A 27,786-nucleotide genomic window follows, 5' to 3' on the forward strand; every position below is an offset into this window, starting at 1 on the left:
AAGAAGGAAAATACGCCTAAAATTGTGTCCTTTTCCCACTGGCTGATACAGGAGAACGAGGGGGACCTTGTCCCCCCATCCTAAGGTTTTTCTAGCGCCCTCACTAATTGTTTTTTTTTTCTGTTTTTCACTCTTTTTTTAAAAATAAATTTGTCAATTTGGTTCATTATTGGCGCCCTTGTCACATTAGCCCCCTCCCCCAAGATTTTTCTCACTGGCACCCTTGTCACATTGAAAAAATTTTGCTCTAGACCAACCCCTGCCTTTTTCTGCCTCATCATATTGTACTTCCCCAACTATTGAGTGAATCCCTAAAATTGTTAAGTGATTCCTAAAATGGAATTTTAGAAAGTGATTCCTAAAAATGTTGAGTGATTCCCCAACTGTTGAATCCCTAATTAAATCCAAACTAAAAAATTGGTTTTTAGTATTTTATTTACTAGTCTATTTTAACGATCGTTTAAACCTTGAGTGAGTCATGCTAAAACTAGGTGTTACCTTACTGCTATAGGTTCCGATGGAATGGTTTTAAAGGGGCAATGGCTCACCGTTGTCCTCAAATCATATGTTTTGGAAGGTGACCAGCATTTATCCCACCCCCCTGGAAAATATCCACCTAAATGCCTAGAACTGTTTTAAAAACCCTTGTATGATTCCAGTCCAAGCTTGTAAAAGGGGGTGGGTGACGGTTAAGCAGCCTCTTTTCAAAAAATATTAATTCTCGAGCGACTCATGCTAAAACTAGGTGCCAACTCACTGCTGTAATATTCGAGAGGGTTCGGTCTTAAAGGCGCCGCGGCTTACAGCGGTCCTCTAATCCTACGCTTTAGACACCACTGTATTATTCCAGTTCAAACTTGGAAGGGGGGAGGGGTAACTGTCTTGCATAAATCCAGAATGGGCTTTTGCTCTTTTATTTAGTAATCTCTTTCAAAAAATATTTACGTAAATGATGACGAAAACTACACTGCCTTTTCATCATGAAAAATATAAGAATTAAGGAGATTTTTTTTTAAGGCGAAGTGAATATTTATTAAGTAATTAGCAAAGGCAATGGGAGAACATAGAATCAAATGAAGAAGTAAAATTCTCCTACACTTAGGTTATCCTGATGATTTAAGCATCCTGAATGCAAATGTTAGCAAAATTAATAAGCTTTTACAGGTTTTGCGAGCTCAGGACGTAAGATCAGCTTTGGAAATTAATATCAAGAAGACTAAGTCGCCAAGACTAGGAATACGGGAAGCTGAAGAGGTATTATTGGGTAGCGAGAAGATTGATCAAGTTGACAGCTACACTCGCCTAGTCAGTATTGTTCGTAAGAACGGTGGGTGCAGTGAACATGTTATAAGTAGAATAGCCAAGGCCCCGGGTGTTTTTACACAGTTAAAAAAAAAAGTCTGGAGGAATAAAAAGATAAGTCTGCGAAACAAGATTATAATATTAAAAGCTACAGCAATGACAGTGGTCAAGCATGGTTCTGAAGCGTGGGCGCTTCGAAAAACGAAGAGGAGTTTCTAGATATTTTTCAGGGAAGTTACCAACGGATTGTTTTGGTATCCGACTGACAAACCGTATTTGACATAATAAAGTGTAGAAAAAATTTGATTCAATACCACTTTCTAAGCTATTGTGACAGAAAGGATGAGATGGCTAGGACACATTCTGCGGATGAAGTATTAGATTGCCAAAGAAAGTCCTTGTCGGTCAACCGTCTAGATCCAACAAAACACGGATAGCCCTCGAATGGGGTAGGATGTCGTATGGAAAGATTTAATGTAAATAGCAACTTCTTGGGAGGGTGTAAAGAGGGAGGTTCTGAATAGATCGGGACGGACAAGGAGCGTGCGTAGCTGTGCTGGTATCAGGCGGCTTGGCGTATAGTGAGTTGTTAGTAGTAGTAGTAATAAGGTGATAAGTAGTAATACGGCATTTGTTGAACCTTTATGAGATAATGAATCTAAAGTTCTGTCCAATTTTTTGTGGTTTTTAGTTCATCGTTATTTTATTGAAGTTTTCACGCGAGTTAGATTCTTATTCGTTTCTTTTTTTTAGTGTTTGTCTTTTGTTTCGATGAGGAAGGCTTTCAGCCAACCAGCCAAAATATCCCATTAGGTCTTATTTTAATCGCCCTTTTTCAGAAAGATCGTCTTTTTTGGCCAACTATTTAGGGCCAAACGAAAACCAAGTTGTCTCCGAATGGAGTGGGAGCATAAGGAAATAGGAACTTCTTGGGAGGGTGTAAAGAGGGAGTCTTTGAATGCAATTGGAACGGAGGAGGAGGAGTGTACGTAGCTGTTTTGGCCTAAGGTGGCTTGATACTGCCGTGAGCTGTTAGTAGCAGTAGTATTTTTATTTCAACCACTGTCTTAAGGAAATTTTTAACTAAAGCTGCTTATACTTTTTGAAAATATTACGATATTTCGTCTGAATAAATGCCATAGTAGCACAGTATAGTAAAATTACGCCTTTCTTTTGAATATTTTCTTTAATAAGGGCAGATATAGGTACCAACATTACAATTTATTTGATGCTATAATAATTTATTCAGGTCTAGCAGACTGAAATATACCAGCTTTCTTCATTTGTTCATATTCTCTTTGCGGATCGTAGTTCCTAAAAATAAAAATATACATGAGCAAAAACATTTTGTATAGGAGGGTAAAAGGAACATAAAATTTTACTAATATACAAACTCAACTAATTTCATTACTAACCAAGGAATAAATTGAAATAACGAAACAAATACCATTTACGACATTCATGTCACCATCCAGTACCAGTTATCATTTTATTAGGCCTAACACTGCCGCAATAAAACATATCTAATTACATAGCTACGAAAAAATCATAAAAAAACTAACATTGGCTATGTGAGATGTGTCTTTAGTATCTCTCACATTCTTCAGAAAGTTATATTTATTAATTAAGCCTAATTAATGCATTAATCTTTCTATTTTTCGCACCGTTTAATTAGCATTATAATTCTTTGTTATATTATTAAATTAATTAACGTACTTGATCACCATCTAGTAGTATACAGGGTTAATTTAAAGCTGAAATTTCGGAAGGGTAACTACCTCCCGGGAAGTTATGTGTTGGTAGACTCTAGGATGAGAATTTCAGAGAAACTTTCTAGGAACATTTGAATACTAAACTTGAGAGTTTAAAATTTGACAATATGGAAGATGGTTGAAATAATTTTAGAAAAACAATTTGTGAAGTTGCTAATGGTGTCTTAGGGAAAAAAGTTAAGACTACAGCTATGAATATTAGTGAAAAAGCTTTATGTTTAATAGAGAGCAGACAGGGTTTGTACAAGAATTATCTGAGTGATAGATCATATGAAAACAAAAGGAATGTCAAGAAAGAGGAGAAAGCGTTAAAATATGAACTAAGGAGGTGTGAAGTGGAGGCCATGGATAAAAATTGCCAAGGATCTGGAAGATACAGCCAGACGGCATAATAGTAAAATATTGTACTGACACGTTAATAAATTGAGAGGGAGTAGTCAATCTGAACTTGTCCCAGTTACAGATAGGAACGGGGCCACAATTAGTGATAAGGAAAGAGTTAAAGAGATATGGGCGAAACATTCTGAGAATGTGCTAACCGAGATACAGCTGCAGAAAAAGATATAGAAGAAAATGAAAAAGTTTGTCATACTTTGGATATGAAGGAAGAATTAGCAACCGTACGACAGTAAGATTATGGATATGATTTTTGAAAAAGGGGAAGTACCTAGCGATTTTAGGAAACCCTTAATTAAACCACTGTATAAGAAAGGTGATAAGAGTGAGTGTCGTAATTATCGAGGCATTAGTCTGGTCTCTGTAGGTAGCAAATTACTTAGTAATATGATACTTTTTAGACTGAGAGATGCTATAGACAAAAGCTTAAAGAGAAGAACAGTGCGGCTTTAGAAAAGGTAGAGGATGTGTCGACCAAATTTTTACTCTTAGGTTAATATTTGAGAAGTGCATTAGTTGTCAAACACCTTTGGTTCTCAGTTTTCAGATTACAGATTGGTTCACAGATTATGAGCAAGCGTTCGATTTTGTTGATAGAAGAGCTTTAGTAAAGGTATTATCCTTATATGGTATACCAGACAAATACATTAAAGTGATTAGTGCTATGTACGAGAATAATACAGCTGCGGTTAAGGTAGGAAATCAGGTCAGCAGCTGGTTTTGTATTGAACCAGGAGTTAAGCAGAGTTGTGTTCGATCCACCTTTATATGAATCATTTTGATGGACTTTGTCTTAAGGAGCACAGGAAAGGCAATGGGAGACCACAGAATCAAATGAGGAGGAAAAACTCTCCTGGAATTAGATTATGTTGATGTTTTAAGCATCCTGGATGTAAATGTGAGCAAAATGAATAAAATTTTAGAGGTTTTGCGAGGTCAGGGTCCTAGAATAGGTTTAATAATTAATGTTAAAAAGACTAAGTCACTAAGGCTAGGAATAAGTGAAGATGAAAAAGTGACGTTGGGTAACTAAAGGATAAGAAGATAAGTCTGCAAACTAAGATTAGAATATTGGAAGGTACAGTGATGCCATTGGTTAAATATGGCTCTGAACCAAGGGCATTCCGAAAAACGGATGAAGATGTACAAGATGTTTACAAGAGAAATTGCCTACGGATTGTTCTGGGTACCCGGTTGACTGACCGTATTTCAAACAGTAGACTGTACCAAAATGTGGTTCAATCCTACTTTCTAGGGCTATAATGAAAGAAAGGTTGAGATGGCTAAGGCATGTTCTGCGGATGAAGCATGACAGATTGCCGAAGATCGTCCTTTCGGCCAACCGTCTCGGGCTAAACGGAAAGCACGTCGTTCTCTTCTGGGGTGGGAGGACGTCATAAAGAATAATTTAAAGGAAATTGGAACTTCCTGGGAGGGTGTAAAGAGGGAGGCTTTGTATAGATTGGGATGGAGGAGGAGCGTGCGTAGCAGCGTTGGCCTCGGGGGGCTTGGTGCTGCTGTGAGTTGCTAGTAGTAGTAACTAGTCATAAATTTAAGTATTGTTTACTTTATTTTTCATCATTATTTTTAATAATAGTTTTTTTTTCGGCATGCTAGTATTTACTTACTGTTAAAGTTAAGTTACTTTTGCTACTATTAAAGTAATAAGTGTGAAAAATGAATTTCGCTTAAACTGTACCTTTCTAAAATGAGTACCTAGGCTTATCGCAGAGGCAGTTTTAGGGGAGGGACAGAGGGGGCACTTGAACCCGGACGCTGTAGTTTTAGGGAGCGAAATTTCAAACAATTAATCTAAAAGTTATAACCATTTTGCAATTTTTGAAATTTTATAAATTAATTAATAAAACTTTTAAAAACAGAAAATAACTAAATTATAACAATTGAAATAATTATAATATTTAAATAATCTTAATAATAAATTATTTTGAGGGAGACACGGGGGGAGGGGGGATGGCATAAATCAAGATTTTGCCCCAGGCGCAAGAGAGGCCAGAACCATCCAGGGCGTATCGATTCCACTTATTCATGGATATTTTACGATGTTTTTTTTTGTTTCTTTTATCACTCTTTTGGAAGTATTTTTCGTCCATTCTGGTTTTAAAGCTATATAGCTATAAGAAGAAATCCAAAAAAAAAACCGTTTGTTATCTGAAATAGACCTGTATTAGACTTTGCTTAAAACAAATTTGTCAAAAATAATTTATTACAATTAAGTTGTTGCTCTTAAAAACAGATTCTAGATGAGTCTTAAAAAAATATTATCCATGAGTAAGTGAGCATGATGTGTGAATGAAACAAAATACTAATCACTCAGGGGCACAACTTCTTGAGGTGACCCTTAAAGGCGAAACAACCCAACAAAAGATGGAAAGAACGGTCGGGGTGCAGCTAAGGGGAGAGTCCCCCCTGAAAAGTTTCAAGGCAACGGCACGCAGTGCCGAGACCTTGGAACTTTGGTCGTCTTAGTTTAGCTTATGTGTCTGCATTTATTGGCAGACTGGACGATTTTGTCGGCACATTCTTTATGTCCCCCTCAAACTCAAAACCCAGCTTCGTCCCTGAACAAGAGGTTGAGATCCGTGTTTTTATTTCTGCTGATCTCTCCGTAGATATAAAGATTTTGATGTCTGCCCGTGGAAAAAAAGAACGCAGTTACGCAATCTAAGGAATGTCTACGGAAAAACTTGAATCCTATTGAAAATGTCATATTTATCCTTCCCTTATAATATTTATCCCAAAACACTAGGGAATTCTGCTATAAATTCTAATTTTCGGTTAGACATCAGCGCCTCATCAGACACAAATTTTGATAGAATCTGATCTGTGCCTTTTCTAGACTATGATGTGGGTGATTTTTGCTACGAAGGTTTTTGAAAAAGCCCTTGCAAAAAAGGAAATTTTGGAAAACCGTACAGCAGCAAAGAGAACCGCCAGCGAAAGAGAAAAAAGTTTCAAATCCGGACTAAATTCATACCTTATAGTTGTGAACAATTTAAACGAAAAAAAAACAGCCTGGTCTTAGCGGTCATGAACTTAAACCATGAGACTTAAGTGGTACCTGTTGGCTTACAAAAAAAAATTCTAATGAACCCGAAATACCATCTACAGATTTTCTACGAAAAAATTCCGAAGTTTAACTGGTTGTAAGAATGAGCTAGTGGAAACACTAATCGAGATACGGCTAGAGTTATAGCTTTTATAGTTGTTTTTAGATACGATATAAACTTTTTATGGAAGGATTTATCATTAAATATATGTAGTTAGAAGCATCAAACCCCATTAAGACTAGTGGTATCTCTCTGCCGAGCCTTGATTGAAAACCTATGCTATATGCTTCGTTGGTTTGAAATTTGTACTTATCAATAGTGATATTGCCTGCCCTCAAATATTCTATTACTGTACTGGTTTCGGCTATTTCTTCTTGCAGCTGGACAATCAACACAGTTCGTGGTAATGAACTGTAGTAAGGAGCGACCCAGCTGAATAGTAACCAAAACTCTAAAAAAAATGGAATTTTGATGTTAATAGTTACATAAAAAAATGGCATTTTAATGCTGATTTTAAATATATAACTTTCATCAAGATTAGTCTTACCTATCAAAAGTTACGAGCCTGAGAAAATTTGCCTCATTTTAGAAAATAGGGGAAAACACCCCCTAAAAGTCATAGAATCTTAACAAAAATCACACCATCAGATTCAGCGTATCAGAGAACCTTATTGTAGAAGTTTCAAGCTCCTATCTACAAAAATGTGGAATTTCGCATTTTCTGCCAGAAGACAAATCACGGATGCGTGTTTATTTGTTTTTTTTTTCCCAGGTGTGATCTTATCGACCCAGTGGTCCTTTAATGTCACGAGAGGGCTCATTCTAACGGAAATTAAAAGTTCTAGTGCCCTTATTAAGTGACCAAAAAAATTGGAGGGCACCTAGACCCCCTCCCACGCTCATTTTTTCCCCGAAGTCACCGGATCAAAATTCTGATAAAGCCATTTTATTCACCATAATCGAAAAACTTAATAATGATGTCTTTGGGGGATGATTTACTCCCCCGCATTTCGCGTGGGAGGGGTTACAAGTTGCAAACTTTGACCTGTGTTAACATATAGTAATGCTTACTGGGAAGTGTACGGACGTTTTCAGGGAGATTTTTTTGGTTTGGGAGGGAGAGTTGAGGTGGAGGGGGGGGGGTTACGTGGGAGGATCTTTCCATGGAAAAATTTCTCATGGGGGAAGAGACTTTCAATGAAGGAGGCGCAGGATTTTCTAGCATTATTGAAAAAAACAATGAAAAAATAAATATGAAAAGTTTTTTTCTACTGAAAGTGAGGAGCAGCATTAAAACTTAAAACAAGCAGAAATTATTACAGATATGAGGGATTTACCTCCTCGTAATATCTCGCTCTTTACGCTAAAGTATTTTTAGTAATTTCAACTATTTATTCTACGGCCTTTGTGATTCAAGGGTCATTCTTATGGAATTGGGACAAAATTTAAGCTCTAGTGTAAAGAGCAAGGTATCGACGAGGGGCGAACCCCATCATATACGCAATAAAAACATACGAATATAGAAGTTCATTACGTAAGTTAATTCGTAAATTACGTATATTTTTTTACTAATGAAAATGTTCGTAAAAAATTAAAAGTTCTAGTTGCCTTTTTAAGTAATCAAAAAATTGGAGGGCAACTAGGCTTCCTCCCTAGCTCCTTTTTTCTCAAAATCTTCCGATTAAAACTATGAGAAAGCCATTTAGCCAAAAAAAAAATTAATATGCAAATTTCGTTTTAATTATTTATGTGCGGAGAGCCAAGATCAAAACATCCATTAATTAAAAAACGTCCAGAAATATAAAAAAAAGAGTTTTTTTAAATGAAAGTAAGGAGCGACATTAAAACTTAAAACGAACAGAAATTACTCCGTATATGAAAGGGGCTTTTCCTCTTCAACGCCCCGCTCTTTACGCTAAAGTTTTTTACTGTTTTAAGAAGTAGAGTTAAGAGAAAGAGTCGAACTTTAGCGTAAAGAGCGGGGCGTTGAAGAGGAAAAGCCCCTTTCATATACGGAGTAATTTCTGTTCGTTTTAAGTTTTAATGTCGCTCCTTACTTTCATTTAAAAAAAGTTTTTTTTTTTTTAATCATGTAAAGGAACACGCTAATGTACGTGCACATTTGTAGTGGTTTCAATAAAGGAAACGGCTCTTTCCCTATTTGGATTTTACCTTGCATTACAATAAGTTGCAGTTTATTTCGCAATTAGATCTTATTTCCTTTTTTTCTATTTTACTATTAATATCTACTTGGTAAAATAATTGCAGCCTTTTTCTAACATAATTTTTCTAATTAAACATAAATCAGGTATGGTAATCTTTATATAAATCCATCTGTTTCCAACGACCCCCCATGGCAAAATTCCTGTACACGTGTTATATTTTAGCACCCAGTAAAAACATTCCCGCACAACAACCGAAAACATGATAAGTTATAAGAAATAACTTTTTCAGCAGAGCCAAAACAAAAAAATAAAGATACGTTCACTGGAAGTGATACCTTTTTTGCTGTCAGTAATAACCATCTACTTCGATAAGGATGACTTTATATATGTATGTTACCGTGAATGTCCGAAATCTCGTTAATGTCCACATTTACCGGTGAATGCTCGAAATTCCTTTTTCTTTGCTTGGATTCAATTAGCTTTGAGAGTCAGCTTTCATAGTCTTATGCAAGCTATGATGGTAAAAGTTAAAGTATGGTTAGATTATGTTAGTTTAGGCTAGATTAAATTTGGCTCTAAATATCAGAAATAGGTTTAAAAACCTGAGGAAACTTAACCCAACCTAACCTTACCTAACAAAATTCAACCTAACCTGTCATCATTAAACCTTGCGTCAAATCGAAAAAGTTGACTGGCAATCCAGACTACATCCCCCTCCCTCTCCATTACATCTTTTTGAATTGCAACCGCCACGAATTATAGGGTATGTTAAATAAAAGATAAAAAGAGTCTGCAAAACGCAATAAAGAGTCTGGTACAAGAACAGTGATATGGTAACAAATTTCGGGGATCCAGATTTATTAAATAAACTTAAAGTGCTGCACCAGAAACTATCCAACTCGATACATTTTACTATTAACCCTTTTCATGATCTTCTAAAATGTTTTCTACAGTAATTTAATGTGTTATCAGAAGTTGTTTTTTTTTGTTTGTTTTTTCTGTGTGTTTGTTTTTATACTCCGCTGTTTCAAGTGGGTCACAAATAAATTATTATTTTAATACCCCCCCCCAAAAAAAAAATAATTATTACCAATCTCTACTGTGTTAGTACATGTTAGAACGCTTATGTGTGAGCACTTTATACAGTTTAAAAAAATGGAATTCAAAGGTCAATTTATCATATAGAATGGAAAAATAGCAAGTTATTTTTCTATTCTCTTTCCTTGAATTGTCATTCTAACTCACCAAAATTTTTAGATTTTTATTAGGAATTGAACAATAATTTATTTCTTTCAGAAATCTTGAGTTTCATGAATATCCTGATGATTTTTTCTCTAAAATTTCCAATCAAACAATCATTTTGCATATATTCCAAATGTTGTCAAGCCACATGCCCTTCTGTTTTTTTCTCCATCGGATATTGGCTATAAATATATTGTTTGTATGAGGTTATTTTACATTTTATGTAGGCTTTTTCCTGTCATTGACAACTTTTTTCCTAAATTCTTATTAATCGTCACCATTAACACTTAGCATATACCTCTGACGGGTATAGGCTGGGTATAAAAGATTGAAGCTATTCTGCTGTTAAGGCAGTTGGGGGTCTTTGCTCCGTCATAAGCTCCTTTCAACATCCCCATCCTTGACAACGAAAATCCTGCTTGTATTGCCTCACGGCATCAGGTTGGGCTTTCACGAGCTATATTAGCCAAAACCTTGACTGCAAACAACTCTCCAGGGTGAACTTGAGGAGTGGCACCCATTGAGGAAATTATAGCCTAGTAAACCACACAGCATTTGCAGTTGATTCTGATTAACGCGATAATTCTTCTGGGTTTGATCTGTTCTGACGGGATTTTTTGGGCTGACTTCCTAGCTAAGTTATCTATTATGGATTGTAGCATAATATTTGTAGGCATGAACATATAATGAGTCGGAGATAGTAGGCTCGAGATTGCATGCTCAGGATTTTGACTCTTGTTGATAGAAGACCATCATCAAGTATGGAAAATTATGCTATGGTCGAGATGGGGCCACGAAGACACCAAGCCTCCATTCATGCTGGAGGTCCCACGACTTCTTGATGACCAGTTCTAAGGCAGCTTAAGGGCTTCGTACAGATTTGAGTAGATGTTTTAGTCCCTGTCCTGCACTGGCTGTGGGACCATTGCTTTTCTTGAGGTCATAATAATTTCAATGATTTAAAGGATACAAAAATTGCGGCTTGAAATGTTAGAACATTATAAGAAAAAAACTGTGTATTGACTGACAAGTTCAGACACTTCAACCTGGACTTATTAAGAGTTTCAGAAACTCATATCCCAGGGGTAGGAACATGAAATTAGGAGACGTAGAATTCATTTACTGAAGGATGAGGTGCATGGGCAGGCAGTACAGCTCATGGTGAATAAGTAAAACGTACACTAAGATAAAGCTGACTATATATGATATATGACAAACAAGAAAAACAAATAATAAAATTAAATACCCAAGAAGACGATGGTAATATCAGTCAGTGGACAGAAAAAAGGGACAAAAGAAGAAGCTTCTTCAAACATTGATAACGACAAGGACAAGAATCTCCTTTGGAATGTTCTCCGAGGCAATAGGCGGATTAACATGCCTGATACTAATTCCACACCATCGCTAACAGAGTGGGAAAAATATTTTTCTAAGTTGTCGACTTCGTACGATTCTAACAGTGTTGTGTTGCAATTAGATGAAAGGTTGAAGAATTTTTCAACTGATTACAGGATTTCTGAGGATATGTTACGTGGAGCAATCAAAACGTTAAAGGCGCAGTCGGCTAAGGATCATGATGGCTTATTTGCTAATCACCTCAAACTTGCTCCTTCTTCTTTTCTTGTTACTCTGCTGGCATTTTTCAACCTTTTACTTACTACTGGTTTAGTACCATCGTCATTCTATATTGGCATAGTTACGCCTATTCCTAAGAGCGGGAAAAAAGATTTGTCATCTTGTAGTTCCTGGAGGCCAATTACTAGGGGTTCTATGATTGGGAAAGTGTTTGAGTTGTGTTTGAAGGATCTTCTTGAAATTCTTGACACTGGTTCTAATCAAGTTGGTTTCAAGAGAGGTTTGGGATGTGACCATGCCCATGCATCTTTCAGCAAAGTTATTGAAGAAGCGAGAATCTCTGTTCAACCGCTATACGCCCTCTTGATTGATATCAAAGGGGCCTTTGATAACATTTCTCATGCATCCGCTCTGCTCACTTTAATCCATGCTGATTTGCCCCTAGCTGTCATACGAGTCCTTCGCTCTTGGTATTCTGGTTTAAAGATCCGTATCTGTCTGAGTTCGTCTTCATCTCAGTCCAAATTAATTCAAGTGGGTAGAGGAATTAGACAAGGAGGAATTATTTCTCCTTATATATTCAATTCTTGTTTAGCTACTGCCCTTAATTCTCTTTCCTGCTCGTTTGTTTCATTATCTCGAAATCTGTCTTACATTGCATATGGTGATGACATTATCCTTCTAAGCCGGTCCAAGTCTAGTCTTGTTTCTAATTTTAATATTTTAATTAATTGTTTAAAAGGTTTGGGCCTTTCTATCAGTTTTGAAAAATGTCAATTTTTTGTTGTAAATTGTTTAGAGGATAGTGCCAGGGCGACTCTCGATTGCGGCAATGGTGTTATTTTTCAGTCGTCGCCAATAGTCACCTATTTGGGATTACCTTATGCTGCTTCGAAGAGATTTCAAACCAGTCCTGGTTCAGCATGTTCAGATGAAACTACGCAAGGCATTTGGTCTTTTAATTCGTTTTCGGGGTCTTTACCGTCGGGACGTCCTTGGTCGTATGTATAGCGCTGTTGCTCTGCCTCACGTATTGTTCCCGTCCCTCCTCTTCCGAAATTTCAGACCTTCTGATCTTTTGCCCATTAAAGTTGCTTATTTTAAATTTTGTAAATTTTTACTTGGTTTCCCCCTTTCTTTTAGTAACACTGAGATTGTTTTAAAGCTTAATGTGAAGGATCCTGTAGTCTGTATAAAGAAAAAATATAAAACATTTGAAAATAGGGCGAAAATTAGCCTTTTAGGCCACAATTTATTTCCGTTTTTTAGTAACAGTTTTGGCTCTTCATGATTTATAGGCTAATCTATTTAGAAAGTTTTTTTTTTTTTTTTTTTTTTTTTTTTTTTTTTTTTTTTTTTTTTTTTTTTTTTTTTAAGTGTTGGATCAATATTTGATAGGTTTTGATTGTAAGTGTTATCAGTTGTTTTTTTTTCTTTTTATTATATTGTAGCGTACTCCTCATTTTTTTTAGGGAAATAAAGAAAATAAAATAAAATAAATAAAATAAAAGCAGAAATTTCGGCAAGAGCCTTTGTAAGCCATCTTCAGTGCTCAAAAAAGAAGAAAAGAACAAAAACTAACTTTTAACTTCGGTTAGATTTTCTTCTCTCTTTTTTTTAGCACTGACGACATATCGGCATAGCACTGACGACATTTTTTTTTAGCACTGACGACATATTAACAAATGAACTAACATCATTTTTATACAACCCTAGTAAGGGGGGGGGGGGATTAATGCCAGGTTTGCTTCTCACTCAATTGGACAATCTGTCTTGGCTCTTTCTACAATTAGCCATGACTTGATGCCCACAACTATTCCATTTTAATTCCATTTTAACCCGTTCTTTATATTATTATCGTCCTTACCAAAGTATCTGCTTTTGTCCTTTCTGCTTCTTTTCTGTCCACTGGCTGATATCACCCACGTTTTCTCAGTTATTTAATAATATAATTAATTATTTTCTTGTGTGTCATACATGACGAATAAGGAAGCTACTTAGTCTTGATTAGACTAGGAATGCATTACTAATAGAATGCTCATTACCCATGTTATGACTAAAAAGTGCACAGTATCAATTGTAGTAGCATATGCCAAGTAGAATTAACTGATGGAGATAGTAGCATCTCAGATGAATTTCACTTACAGCTACAGGATCCCAAGTAGAAATATGGCATTTTTATTGGGATTTTAATGCCTAGGTCAGTAAAAAATAGATGGTATCCTAGACTAGGTAAATTTGGTGCAGAAAAAGAAAACAGTAATAGACTGCTGCAATTTTGCAGGTTTAACAATCTAGTCATAACCAATACAGTATTTGGTCATAAAATGATACATAAGTTTTCACTACATAATGGTAAGATAGGTAACCTTACTGATTATGTTACATAAACTGAAGACTGGCAGGATCAATACAAGATAATGGAGATCATCTAGTAGTGTCTAGGGTTAATCTAAAGCTGAAATACAGGAGGGGTAACTATCTTCAAGGAAGTTACAGCGCTGGTAGACTCAAGAACGAGAATTTGATAGAAATTTCCCAGGAACAGTTGAATACTTTGTTGGAGAGTCTAAAATTTGAAAATGTAGAAGATAGATTGAATAGTTTTGGCAAGATGATTTGTGAAGCTGCTGATGGTGCCTCAAGGAAGAGAATTAGAAATGCGACTAGGAAAATTAGTCAAGACGTTTTAAGTTTAATAGAGAGAAGGAAGGGCTTTTATAAGAATTACTTGAGTGATAAATCACATGAAAATAGAAGAAATGTAGAGAAAGCATCAAATATGAATCAAGGAGGTATGATGTTGAAGTCATGGATAAAATTACTGCAAAGATTTGGAAGATGCTGCCAGACAGCATAATAGTAAAATATTTTACTGCCATGTTAATAAATTGGGAGGAAATAATTAATCTGGACTTGTCCCAGTTAAACATAGAAATGTGGTGACAATTAATTATAAGGAAAGACTTAAGAAGAGGAAATGGTAAATCTTCTCTTCAGTATTGTATTTTGGTATATATTGTGGCACCATCTGTAAAATCATGGCAGGAGTCAGTAAAACTATTGCATATACTGACCAAGTTCGAATTTTTTGTAGATGACATGTCAGTATTTTCGTGGTCTTAAGAAGACCACGGTCGATATACGCAACAGTTTTACCGCCTCTTGCCCTAATTTTACAGATAATGCCAAAATTTCCCATTTTGGTTAAATAAACAGCATTAAAATAGTGACGTGATATGTACCAAAATCCAAATTGAAGAGAAGATCTAGAGATATGTGGGCGGGGTTTATTTTACGTGGGAGGAGCTTTCCATGGAGGAGTTCTCCATGAGGGTAGGAAATTTTTCATGGAGGGTGAGCCAGGTTTTCCAGCGTTATTTGAAAAATGATCAAAAATTAAATTAAAAAACAGGTTTTTTAACTGAAAGTAAGAAGCAACATTAAAACCCAAAACGAATAGAAATTATCCTTCATATGAAATGATTGCCCCTCTCCTCAATACCTTGCTCTTTATGCTAGAGTCTGACTGTTTGTCCCAATTTTTCAGAAACGACTCCTAAAACACAAGGGCCATTTAATTAGATTAGCTCTTTTAAAAGTGCAAAAAAAACTTTAGCATGAAGAGCAAGGTATTGAGGGAGGTGGCAACCTTTTAATGTACAGAATAGTTTCAGTTCGTTCTGATTTTTAGTGTTGCTCCTGACTTTCAATTAAAGAAACTTCTTTTTTTAATTTAATCACAGAAAAAAATGAATAACTTGTCCCCCAAATGTCCAAAAAATACATTAACTTCCCTTACTAATTTTTCGTGCATAGCCACCACTGAGCCTAGTGAATATATTCAGGCTTTAAACTGATGTAAATAAAATAAATTTACAAAAATAATAACTTGCAAAATTCAGCATATTTAATCTTCCTTGTATCAATCGCATTCATTTTATAGATATTACAAATTAAATTAGTGTAATTATAAAGCAACATTCTAAGTGATTATTTGCACCAAATATTGCCAGCGGTTGAACTATCATAGTAGATACAAGCCTTAAAACTGATATAAATAAATTAAAATATAAAAATACTAACTTGTAAAATTCAGCATATTTAATCTTTCTTTTGTCATTGATATTCATTTTGTATGCTGCAGTAACAACAAATGCAAACACAGCACCAAAAACCAGATTCCTTTTGATTTGACTAGTCAGGAGGCCTCTTAGTTGAGGTTTGGGCAACTTAGCAACCTCTGACATTGTGAATCTATAATGTAAACAATTGTTGTAAAGAAAATCAAACTAATTACAAAATTATTTGATAATTTTAATTAAAGATAAAAACTAAATCGCTTCATTTAAATAAATAAATAAAATTAATAAAAATAATTCAAAAAATAAATTATACAAGACTTAAAATAATCAATACTGGTACTATACAATTAGCTATGTCAAAAATAGCCAAAGTAGAAAGTAGAAAGAAATATGCTAAAAAAAGCAATCAAAGGTAAACCATATAGATATCAAATATACAATCTTAAATACAGCACCTACACTTATGATAAGTTCATAGATGCATTTGAGAAAACTTCTTTTGGGTATCCCACATAAATACTTTTTGATGTCTATTGTTACTAAGTCTACTTTACCAAGTATTAGTAATTGATTCTGAAATTTGCACACTCAAAAGGATATTTCTAAAAAACAGTCTAATATGAAAAAAAAATGCAGTAGCTGAATACTAATAATAACTAATTAATATTAAATATTTATCAATACTAAATACTGACGAATTTTTCAAAGCCAATTTGATAAAAACCAAGTTAAAGTGCACCAAAGATATTTTTTGAATTACAGCATATACTCACAAACATCACATAATAGTCACAAAAACTGTGAATTTTTTCTTTGATATGCCTACATTTAATTGGTAGTCTAGATTAAAATCAGAACCTATTTTCCTTTAATCTTATTTAAAACCATCCTACTTATGACTGTGTAAAATATCCAAGAGGCCAAAGAATATGACTCTGTGAGCCAAAGAATATCAGTGCTATTCAATTTCAAGTTTTTAATCAAACTCACATGTAGTGATAGGGTGACTTATTAGAACCAGCATTAGAAAACTAAAGGTTTTCCTAACACCTGAATTACAAAATTCTTCAAATTTGTAAAATTATTTTATAATTGTGTTTTATTTTTGAAATTTAAAATCTGTATATTAATCTTCTATTTATTATATAAACATACCCATTACTAGGACTCCTGGCAAGTCTCTAATAAACAATTTATTTTTTTTTGAGTTAAACATGATTAAAATAGTAATTGTAATTACTGTTGATTTTAGGTTTCATCTATTCATCTATAGCAGTATCTGTTATTTTAAATTTGATGTGATCTGGGTTGGTTGGTTGAGACAATCCTGATTGATTCTAATAATGTGTCACCAATCTTCTGGGCCAGGGGTTCCTAGTCAACATCATAATAGTTGATTTGGCAAAGTCTACCATAGAAGACTTCAAATCAAGCTCCAAGCAATTTATATAAAAGGAAATGTGGTTGAGTGGGTGGTACTGTTCCTAACAGATAGGAAACAGACAGTTAAAATATTTAGTAAGGATGGAGGATGTTTTTCTCTGAGGTGGGCACTCTTGGGAGTTGTGTGTGTACCAGGGCACATTTTTGGGCCCAACTCTATTCAATATGCATACAATAGATATGCCAAAAACCATAACAAAGTAACAAAGTAAATAACACTATTAATAGTAAATAACACTTACTAAATAACAAAGTAAGCCACTATACTGATGACTTGAAACCTACTGGTTGTGCAGACACAATGGATAATATTAAGTCAGCCCACCTGGACCTCAACGCATTTACTCACTGGGCTAATATTTGGAAGCTTGAATTCAAAACATCAAAATGCAAGGCTCTACCTTTGAAAGAAAAACTCAAACTCTCAGTACCACATGGAGTGTAGGGATGGGTTCCACAAAGCTTTTTTTCCAACAGCCATGCAAGGAGAAAGAGAGATCCTGGTGTTGTTGTAGAAACAAGTTGAAATTTTGTACTCATGCATAAGCAACTATTGCAAAGACTTATTAGACACTTGGCTTAACAAAAAAAAAAAAAAAAAAAAAAAAAAAAAAAAAAAAAAAAAAAAAAAATGTTCACTAGCTAATCTCTAACTATTACGACCAAGCAATATAAGAGTTGGAGACTGGTGCAACAATTTCTATCACTATGGCTACATGAAAGTGTTCTTTATATACCCTGAGAAGAGTGAAATCATATACCAGGAGTGCCTCAGGTCAGGAACTATATGGATTGGTCTTATTATCCATACACAGGAATGTTCCAGTCAATGCAGAAGACATTTTGGAGAAACTAGCCCACAACAAAAAAAGGTAAAATTCTAGTTAATTGACTTCTTGTTATCTCAGATAGGGTTTAGGTTAGGAAAATGAAACTTTCAGGGATGAATCTACAGACTAAAGTATGTCCTGGGAAAATATTTTGAAGCAACTACCTCTACTCCTTCTCCCTCTAAAGGGCCCTGACCTTTGATGACCTTTAAAAATATGTGTGTTATAAAAGTAAAACCTAACAAAATAGATCTTCTGGTTAATTGAAGTACAAAAAAATTGTTTTCAGCTTCATAACTGCTCAATTCCATTTTACAAGGTTTTAAAGATATGTAAATAGCCTACCTTTCCTAAATTTTGAAAGAAATCCATTGATATGGCTCAAAATTCTACACAAATAAGAGGAATAGCATTTTCAAAACTAAAGGCAGAGAAAAAGTGACTAGTAACAGAAAATTAAAGTAAAATGTTGTTTTGTCAACATTTCAATAGGTATAGACCTGTCATGTAGGCATTTTTCAGGGCCCTCTAGAGGAAGAAGGAGTGGAGGTGGGTACTTCAAAATACCTTCCCAGGATATACTTTGGTAAAATTCTAGTTAATTGACATCTTGCTATCTCAGAAAGGGTTTAGGTTAGGAAAACAAAACTTTCAGAGATGAATCTACAGACTAAAGTATGTCTTGGAAAGGTATTTTAAAGCAACTACCTCCACTCCTCCTCCCTCTAGAGGGCATTGACCTTTGATGACCTTTAAAAATATGTTTGTTATAAAGTGAAACCTTCCAAAATAGATCTTCTGCTAAATTGAAGTTCAACAAAATTGTTTTCAGCTTCATAACTGCTCAATTCCATTTTATAAAGTTTTAAGGATATGCCAATACATTTTCTAAATTAAAAAAAAAAAAACATTGATACAGCTCAAAATTCTACTCAAATAACAGGAATTGCATTTTCAGAACTAAAGGCAGAGAAAAGGGAACTAGTAACTAAAAATTAAGGTAAAATGTTGTTTTGTCAAAATTCCAATAGGTATAGACTTGTCATGTAGGCAAATTTCAAGGCACTCTAAAGGGAGAAGGTGTGGGGGTGGGTACTTTAAAATACCTTCCTGGGACATACTTTAGTCTGTAGATTCATCCCTGAAAGTTTGATTTTCCTAACCTAAAATCTTTCTGAGATAGCAAGAAGTCAATTAACTAGAATTTTACCCATACTTTAGCCTGTAGACCCATCCCTGAAAGTTTCATTTTCCTAACCTACACCCTTTCCAAGATAATAAGAAGTCAATTAACTAGAATTTTACCCCAAAAAATGCAGCTTAATTTTATTTTAAACCAATACCAGAATTCCCATTAAGAAGAGTGGAATATCAACAGAACCAATCAACCTTAGTCCACCCATTACCATGTTCTTAGAAAATATGGTACCCCTATATGGGCCACCACATAGCGTTGATAAAAGTTTCAAAAATGAATAATAAGACATACCCAATCAATATTTTAGTCAACAAATTAAATTTCAAAAGAACCAAAGAAAAAATCTTATATTACCAGCTAGGCTATATCCTTAATTCAATTTTTCAGAAAATGAGTGATGAAAATGAATCAGAGCCATCTATTAGATAAAGTTTTGTGTTGGCAGCGCTGTCCTCGTTCACTCGCCTGAGAACTACACACTTGGTCCCATTTTCATTTTAAACACAAAATGCAAAATGAAACTGCCAATGGCAAACCCTATTTAATTTTCTGTGTTGGAAAACAGTTCTCTTGCAGTTTCATTGGTTTATTTATTTTATATTTTGAAAACATACCAATGAAAATATCAAATGAAAACAGATTGAGAGGCGGTTGATATGCCTGAGCCTCATTTCTACTGGCAATGGTTAACTGGCCATAGGTTTATTTTCATCTTTTTCAAACCACACCTTTGAGGTCTAATATATTCTGAATTTTCATTTGAAGAGTGTTTTCTCCCGGATCGTCCCAAAAAATCCGCTAAATTTTGCCTCCATTTGCTTTGTCAGATGAGGTTGGCTAAGTGCTGGTAAAATAAGGAACTAATCAGGCATTACTCAAAAGAGCCGTGTTGAAGTGTCAATAAATTGAATACGAGGTAGCATGGCTAATTACGCAAGACAAACCAAAATCTTGTTCGAAAAAATTGTCACTAGCCTTTCAGTTAGAACCCGACACTGCACAGCTTTATCGGCGACACGCCATTGATGAAAGACACCTTGGCATGGAGAAAAGTGACAGGAACAAGCGCACATGCCACAGGTACCTAGCGGCAGCGTGTCGCCAGTCGGTCTATATTTAGCCATATTTTTTGCAGTGACTCGTTGCTTTCAATGTGCTGATTAAGCTTGCATGTCAACTAATGGAACTCCCTCAGTAAAATAACAAAACCAGCTTGGATGTATTCAAATCATCGCTGGACGGAAAATGGCTCAATAAATCATTGCATACTTCTTGGCACAGGTGAATAAATATCATCACCGAAACTGGGCTGACATACCAGCTTGCCAAAATAATTAAAAATCCATCGTACATATACAATTCATGGTATGTATTTGCATATTGGGAGGGGGGGTAATTGTATTTCTGATGGAAATGATTTTTGTAGGCCTATTTGGACTCAGGATAAAGTGTTTATTCTGAAGTTAGGTCTATTTCTTAGCAAATCTTTTTCACTATTCGTGCTTAACAAGTTAACTCACTATTTCATTAGTGAGTGAGTTAATCAGAAAATTCCCTAATATTTTTCAATGGAAACTGATTAAAGTTACTCTTATCTCCCCTAATGGTAAAATATTTACCCGAATTGTATTTATGCAATGAATTGTGTTTTGATATAAATTGTACTATGAAATAAGTTTTCTTTAAGCCACTGCCATTTACCTGCTTATTTATAGCCTAGTTAAATAAATTTGGTAAGTATAGCCCTCGGTAAAGCTTAGGTAAGGTAAAGTGGCCTATTCATTAGGAATGACATGGTTAAGTAGCCTATTTTAGATTTTTTAAAGTTGTTTTCAGAGTCTTATAGTGTTTCCTTTTGAGTGGGCCTTACCGTAGACTAATACACCTATTTGACCATTAACAAGGGGTATTTTACTGGTTTGCCTTAAGGAATGATTTTAGGCTAGACACTAGGTATTTTAGAATATTTTAAAGTGGTTTTCCGAATATTACTGCCTGGAGTCAGGGACAAAGCCAAGGGGGATAATGGGGATACATCGCCACAAAATGTGTCATGTAGGGTCAATATTCTTATAACAATCAACAATCCAAAAAAACCTGATATGCCCCTGGGGCATAAATTAAAACCCTTACCCCCAGACTCTAGGTCTGGGTCTAGGTCCAATAAATTTTTATCGGATGCCTTTATGGAAAATAAGACGTAGGGAAGAGGGCCTGCCCCCGATCAATTTGACTCTTAAAAAGGAACTAGAACGTCTGATTTTCAATTCAATGAGCCCTATCTGGAGTTTAAACAACCACCCTTTCCATAAAAAACTTATATGCCCTCGGGGCACAACTTACAATCCATGCGCAGTGGGCCGTGGGAGGGAAGGGCTGCCATTCTCAAAGACAAAATTTCCGAACCTTTAAACTACGCTAAACAATAATGGCTATCTAAAAATTTTGATTAGATGTTTTGAGAATTGATGGGTGTGGGGGAGAGGGCTTGTTGCCCTTCAATCATTTTTGACTAATGAAAAAGGAACTAGTCCTTCCAATTTCCAATCGAATGAGTCTTTTTTGAAGTTTCTACGACAACAAATGGCCATCTAAAAATTTCTATCAGAGACATTTCGGGAAAATGGGGTGTGGGATCCACCCTTTGAGCACTCTCAATCTTAAAAAAGACTCCAGAACTTCTGATTACCAGTCTTATGACCCCCCCCTCCAAAGTTTATATGATCATCCTTTCTATATAAACCTTATATGCCCCAGGACATAACTTGATTCCCCTGCCCTGAGGGTTGTAGGGGGGGGGGGTCTCATCCTTAAAGACATAATTTCTGGACTTTTCAATTACTTTGAACAAAATTGGCTATCTCAAAATTTGATTTGGATATGTTTGGGGAAATTAGTGGGAGGGTTAGTTGCCCTCCAATCACTTTTGACTATTAAAAAAAGCATTATCCCTTTCAATTTCCAATAGAATGGCCCTTTTCGAAGTTTTTACGAGGCCTAATGGCCCTCCAATTTTTCACTTACTTAAAAAAAGCAACTAGAACTTTTAACAAACGTTTTTATGGCACTTGGTATGAACCAAGTGACATAAAGCAATCGCAAATTCTGTCGGTCTGTCGGTCCCGGTTTTGCTACTTTAGGCACTTCCAGGTAAGCTAGGACGATAAAATTTGGCAGGCGTATCAGGAACCGGACCAGATTAAATTACAAATAGTAATTTTCTCGATTTGACCATCTGGGGGGGGAGTGGTGCCCGTTAACTCGGAAGAAATAGAAAAATTGAAGTATTTTTAACTTACGAAGGGTTGATCAGATCTTAATGAAATTTGATGTTTGGAAGAATATTGTGTCTCAGAGCTGTTATTTTAAATCCCGACCGGATCTGGTGACATTGGGGGGGGGGGGGGGGGGTGGGAGTTGAGAGGGGGAAACCTACAATCTTGCAAAACACTTAGAGTAGAGGGATCGGGATGAAACTTAGTGGGGAAAATAAGCACAAGTCCTAGATACATGATTGACATAACCGGAACGGATCCACTTTCTTTGGGGTAGTTAGGGGGGGGGGGGGTTAATTCTGAAAAACTAGAAAAAATGAGGTATTTTAACTTACGAACGGGTGATCGGATCTCAATGAAATTTGATATTTAGAAGGATATCGTAATTCAAAACTCTCATTTTAAATCCCGACCGGATCTGGTAACACTGGGGGGAGTTTGGGGTGGGGGAACGTAAAATCATGGAAAACTCTTAGATTGGAGGGATCGGTATGAGACTTGGTGGGGAAAATAAGCAGAGGTCTTAGATACGTGATTTACATAATTGAAATGGATCCGCTCTATTGGAGGGGGGGGGGGGTTAATTCTGAAAATTAGAAAAAAAATAACGAATTTTTAACTTATGAAGGAGTGATCGGATCTTCATGAAACTTCATATTTAGAAGGACCCTCGTAACTCAGATCTCTTATTATAAATCTCAACCGGATCCAGCGTAAATGGGGAGGAGGACAGTTGGGGAGACCGGAAATCTTAGAAAATAATTAAAGCGGTGAGATCAGAATGAAACTGGATGGGAAGAATAAAAACCTGTCTAAGATACGTGACTGACATAACGGGACCGGATCTGCTCTCTTTGGTGGAGTTGGGGGGGGGGGGTGGTGTAATTTTGAAAAATGAGGTATTTGTGACTTAAGAAAGGGTGACCAGATCTTAATGAAATTTGATATTTAGAAGGATCTTGTGCTTTAAAGCTCTAATTTTAAATTCCGACCAGATCCCCTGTCATTGGGAGGAGTTGGAGGGGGAAACCGGAATTCTTGGAAAACGGAAAAATTGGGGTATTTTTATCTTACGAATAGGTGATCGGATCTTAATGAAGTTTGATATTTAGAAGGAATTCATGTCTCAGAGCTCTTATTTCAAATCCCGACCAGATCTTTAACATTGGGGGGATTTGGAGGGGGAAATCTTGGAGAGTTTTAAAGCACAATATCCTTCTAGATATAAAATTTCATTAAGATGTGATCACCCGTTCGTAAGTTACAAATACCTCATTTTTTCTGATGAATATCTCATCTGACAAATATCTCAATTTTTCCGAATTACTCCCCCCCCCCAACTCCACCAAAGAGAGCAGATCGGTCCGGTTATGTCAGTTACCTATCTTGGACCTGTGCTTATTCTTTCCACCAAGTTTCATCCTGATCTCTTCGCTTTAAGCGTTTTCCAATATTTTCAGTCCCCCCCCCCTATTGACACTGGACCCGGTTGGGATAAAAAAATAAAAGATCTGAGCTTCGAGGTCCTACTAAATATGAAGTTTCATTAAGATATGATCACTCTTTCGCAAGTTAAAAACACCTTCATTTTTTCTAATTTTTAAATTAACCTCCCCCCCAACTCCCCCTAAGAGAGCAGATCCGTTCCGGTTATGTCAATCCCGTATCCAGGACTTGTGCTTATTTTTCCCACAATGTTTCATCCCGATCCCTCCACTCTAAGCATTTTTCAAGAGTTTAGGTTCCACCCCCCAGCATCCCCTTCATCGGATAAGGTTGAAATTTAATGTAAGAGCTCTGAGACATGATATCTTTCCAAACAACAAATTTCATTAAGATCTGATCACTTCTTCGTAAGTTAAAAATACCCCATTTTTCCAATTTTTCAGAACTAACCCTCCCCCCACTCCCCCAAAGAGAGCGGACCCGTTCAGGTTATGTCAATCACGTATCTAGGACTTGTGCTTATTTTTCCCACCAAGTTTCATCCCGATCCCTCCACTCTAAGCGTTTTCCAAGATTTTAGGCTCCCCCCTCAATTCCCCCCAATGTCACCAGATCCGGTCGATCCGGATATCCTTCTAAATATCAAATTTCATTAAGATCCGATCACCCGTTCGTAAGTTAAAAACACCTCCTTTTTTCTAATTTTTCATAATTAACCCTCCTCCCCAACTACCCCAAAGAGAGCGGATCCGTTCCGTTTATGTCAATCATGTATCTAGGACTGGTGCTTACTTTTCCGACCAAGTTTCATCCCGATCCCTCCACTATAAGTATTTTCCAAGATTCTAGGTTTCCCCCTCCCAAGTTCCCCCCCCCCCCCTATGTCACCAGATCCGGTCGGGATTTAAAATAAGAGCTGTGGGACACTATATCCTTTCAAACGTCAAATTTCATTAAGATCTGATCAACCGTTCGTAAGTTAAAAATACTTAATCTTTTCTATTTTTTCCGAATTAACGAACCCCCACTGCCCCCAGATGGTCAAATCGGAAAAACGACTATTTCTAATTTAATTTTGCCCGGTCCCTGATACGTCTGCCAAATTTCACCGTCCTAGCTTACCTGGAAGTGCCTAAAGTAGCAAAACCGGGACCGACAGACAGACCGACAGAATTTACCATTGCTATTATGTGACTTGGTTAATACCAAGTGCCACAAAAACTAGTTTTTTTTTAACTGAAAGTAAGGAGCGATATTAAAACTTAAAACGAACAGAATTTACTCCGTTTATGAAAGGGGCTGTTCCCTTCTTAACGCCCCGCTCTTTACGCAACAGTTTGACTATTCCCCCTCAATTTTACTTTATCAAACAGTAGAAAACTGTAGCGTAAAGAGCGGGGAGTTGAGAAGTGAACAGCCCCTTTCATACACGGAGTAATTTCTGTTCGTTTTAAGTTTTAATGTCGCTCCTTACTTTCAGTTAAAAAACTAGATTTTTTAAATTTAATTTCTGGACGTTTTTTAAATTAATGCATGTTTGATTTTGGCTATCCGCACATAAATTATAAAAATGAAATTTGCATATCAATTCTTTTTTTTTTTTTGGCTAAATGGCTTTCTCTTAGTTTTGATCAGACGATTTTGAATGGGATTTTGGGCGGGGGATGTCAGGGAACTGCACAAATTGACTTGACAAAGTCGTTTCCACAGATTCGGACCATCTGGGGGCTAAAGGGAGAGGAAAAATTAGGTATTTATAACTTACGAGTGGGTAATCGGATCTTCGTGAATTTTGATATTTAGAAGGACATCGTGACTCAGAGCTCTTATTTTAAATCCTGACCGGCATTGAGCCTCTTATTTTCCTTTTAAATCCATCTATTGATTCATAGAATTTTGTTAGAGCTCATACCATATGATCTCTTGGCTCTTCTTGCCTCGTCACAAGTGCCATAAGAGCTCTTGTTATTAGTAAAAATATACGTAACTTAAAAATTAACTTACATAACAAACTTTTATATTCGTATATTTTTATTATATATATGAGGGGGTTTGGTCCCTCGTTAATACCTCGCTCTTTACACTAAAGCTTAAATTCTGTCCCAATTCTTTAAGAATCACCCTGAATCAGAAAGGCCCTAGAATAAATAGTTGAAATTGCTAAAAGTACTTCAGTGTAAAGAGCAAGGCATTTAGGAGGAGAAGAACCCTTCACATGCGTAATAATCACTGTTCGTTTTAAATTTCTATGTTGCTCCTTACTTTCAGTTGAAAAACTTTTTCATTTATTTTTTCAACTGTTTTTTTTTATAGTAATGCTAGAAAATCCTGCTCCCCTTGATTGAATTTCTCTTCCCCCATGACACATTCCTCTAAGGAAAGATCCTCCTACATAGCCCCTTTCCCTCAAACTCACCCCAAACCGAAAAAAATCCCTTGAAACATCTGTACACTTCCAAAACCATTACTGTATGTAAACAGTGATCAAAGTTTGTAACTTACAGCCCCTCCCCTGGGGACTGTGGGGGAGTAAGTCATCCCCAAAGACATAATTATTAAGCTTATCTACTATGCTGAACAAAACGTCTATCTCAAAATTTTGATCTGTTGACTTTGGGAAAAAATGAGCGTGGGAGGGGGCCTTGGTGCCCTCCAATTTTTGTCACTTAAAAAAGGCACTAGAGCTTTTTATTTCCGCTAGAATGAGCCCTCTTGCGACATTCTAAGACCACTTGGTAGATACGATGACCCCTGGAAAAAACAAAAACAAAAAAAAGCAAATAGACACGCACCCGTGATCGGTCTTCTGACAAAAAATACGAAGTTGCACATTTTGTAGATAGGAGCTTGAAAATTTTACATTATGGGTTCTCTGATGCGCTGAATGCGATGGTGTGATTTTCGTTAAGACTCTGACTTTTATGGGGTGTTTCCCCCTATTTTCCAAAACAAGGCAAATTTTGTCAGACTCGTAACTCTTTATGAGTATGACTAAATTCGATGAGGTTTATATATTGAAAATCAGCATAAAAAATCAGATGCTTTTAATATATCTTTTAGTATCAACATTCCGTTTTTTAGAGTTTCGTTTACTACTGAGCCGGGTCGCTCCTTACTACAGTTCGTTACCACGAACTGTTTGATAAAATTCCGTTTCTTAGAGTTTCGGTTACTATTGAGCCGGGTCGCTCCTTACTTCCAGTTCACGAAAAATTAAGGAAGAAAAAGCCTTTTTTTCATTTTTCGTGAATGGAAAAAGCAATGTGGTCTAAGAAATTATTTATTTCCAGTTCGTTACAAAACAAGAGCTAAGAGCTCATATGGCACTTGTGACGAGGCGAGAAGAGCTAAGAGCCAAGAGATCATATGGTATGAGCTCCAACAAAATTCTATGAATCAATAGATTGATTTAAAAAGGAAAATAGAGGCTAATACCGGTAAAGATTTAAAATAAGAGCTCTGAGTCACAAAGTCCTTCTAAATATCAAAATTCATTAAGATCCTATCACCCACTCGTAAGTTATAAATACCTAATTTTTTCTAATTTTTCCTCTCCCTTTTGCCCCCAGATGGTCGAATCTGGGAAAACGACTTTATCAAGTCAAATTGCGCAGCTCCTTGACACGCCTACCAATTTTCATCGCCCTAGCACGTCAAGAAGCACCGAACTCGCCAAATCACTGAACCACTCCCCCCAACTCCCCCAAAGAGAGCGAATCCAGTACGATTCTGTCAATCACGTATCAAGGACATATGTTTATTCTATCCACCAAGCTTCATCCCGATTCCTACACTCCAAGTGTTTTTCCAAGATTTCCCCCTCCAAATCCCCACAATGTCAGAAGATCTGCTCGGGATTTGAAATAAGAGCTCTGAGACATGAATTCCTTCTAAAAATCAAATTTCATTACGATCCGATCATCTATTCGTAAGATATAAATACTCCAATTTTCATGTTTTCCAAGAATTCCGGTTCCCCCCTCCAACTC

At 36.1% G+C, this 27,786-nt stretch overlaps 1 protein-coding gene across 1 annotated transcript; it reads right to left on the reverse strand.

Annotated features, from left to right (window-relative positions):
* Window positions 1-2,469: 2,469 nt before the first annotated feature.
* On the reverse strand, window positions 2,470-19,567 carry LOC136041939 (cytochrome c oxidase subunit 6C-like). The gene is made up of 3 exons (XM_065726750.1): window positions 19,431-19,567; window positions 15,607-15,777; window positions 2,470-2,616 (listed from the first exon to the last, which is right to left on the reverse strand). The coding sequence occupies exons 2-3, from the start codon at window positions 15,768-15,770 to the stop codon at window positions 2,544-2,546; spliced, it is 237 nt and encodes a 78-aa protein (XP_065582822.1). The 5' UTR covers window positions 15,771-15,777; window positions 19,431-19,567; the 3' UTR covers window positions 2,470-2,543.
* Between the last annotated feature and the right edge of the window lie 8,219 nt (window positions 19,568-27,786).

The sequence above is a fragment of the Artemia franciscana genome, unplaced genomic scaffold (genome assembly GCF_032884065.1).
Source record: "Artemia franciscana unplaced genomic scaffold, ASM3288406v1 PGA_scaffold_50, whole genome shotgun sequence".
Classification (NCBI taxonomy): domain Eukaryota; kingdom Metazoa; phylum Arthropoda; class Branchiopoda; order Anostraca; family Artemiidae; genus Artemia; species Artemia franciscana.

Bases quoted from the DNA above. Each gene is read 5' to 3' on its own strand.
- LOC136041939 (XM_065726750.1), bottom strand. From the start codon at position 15,770: ATGTCAGAGGTTGCTAAGTTGCCCAAACCTCAACTAAGAGGCCTCCTG. The intron at 2,617-15,606 runs GTTAGTATTTTT...TTTTATTTTTAG, and splicing joins AAATATGCTGAATTTTACAA to GAACTACGATCCGCAAAGAG.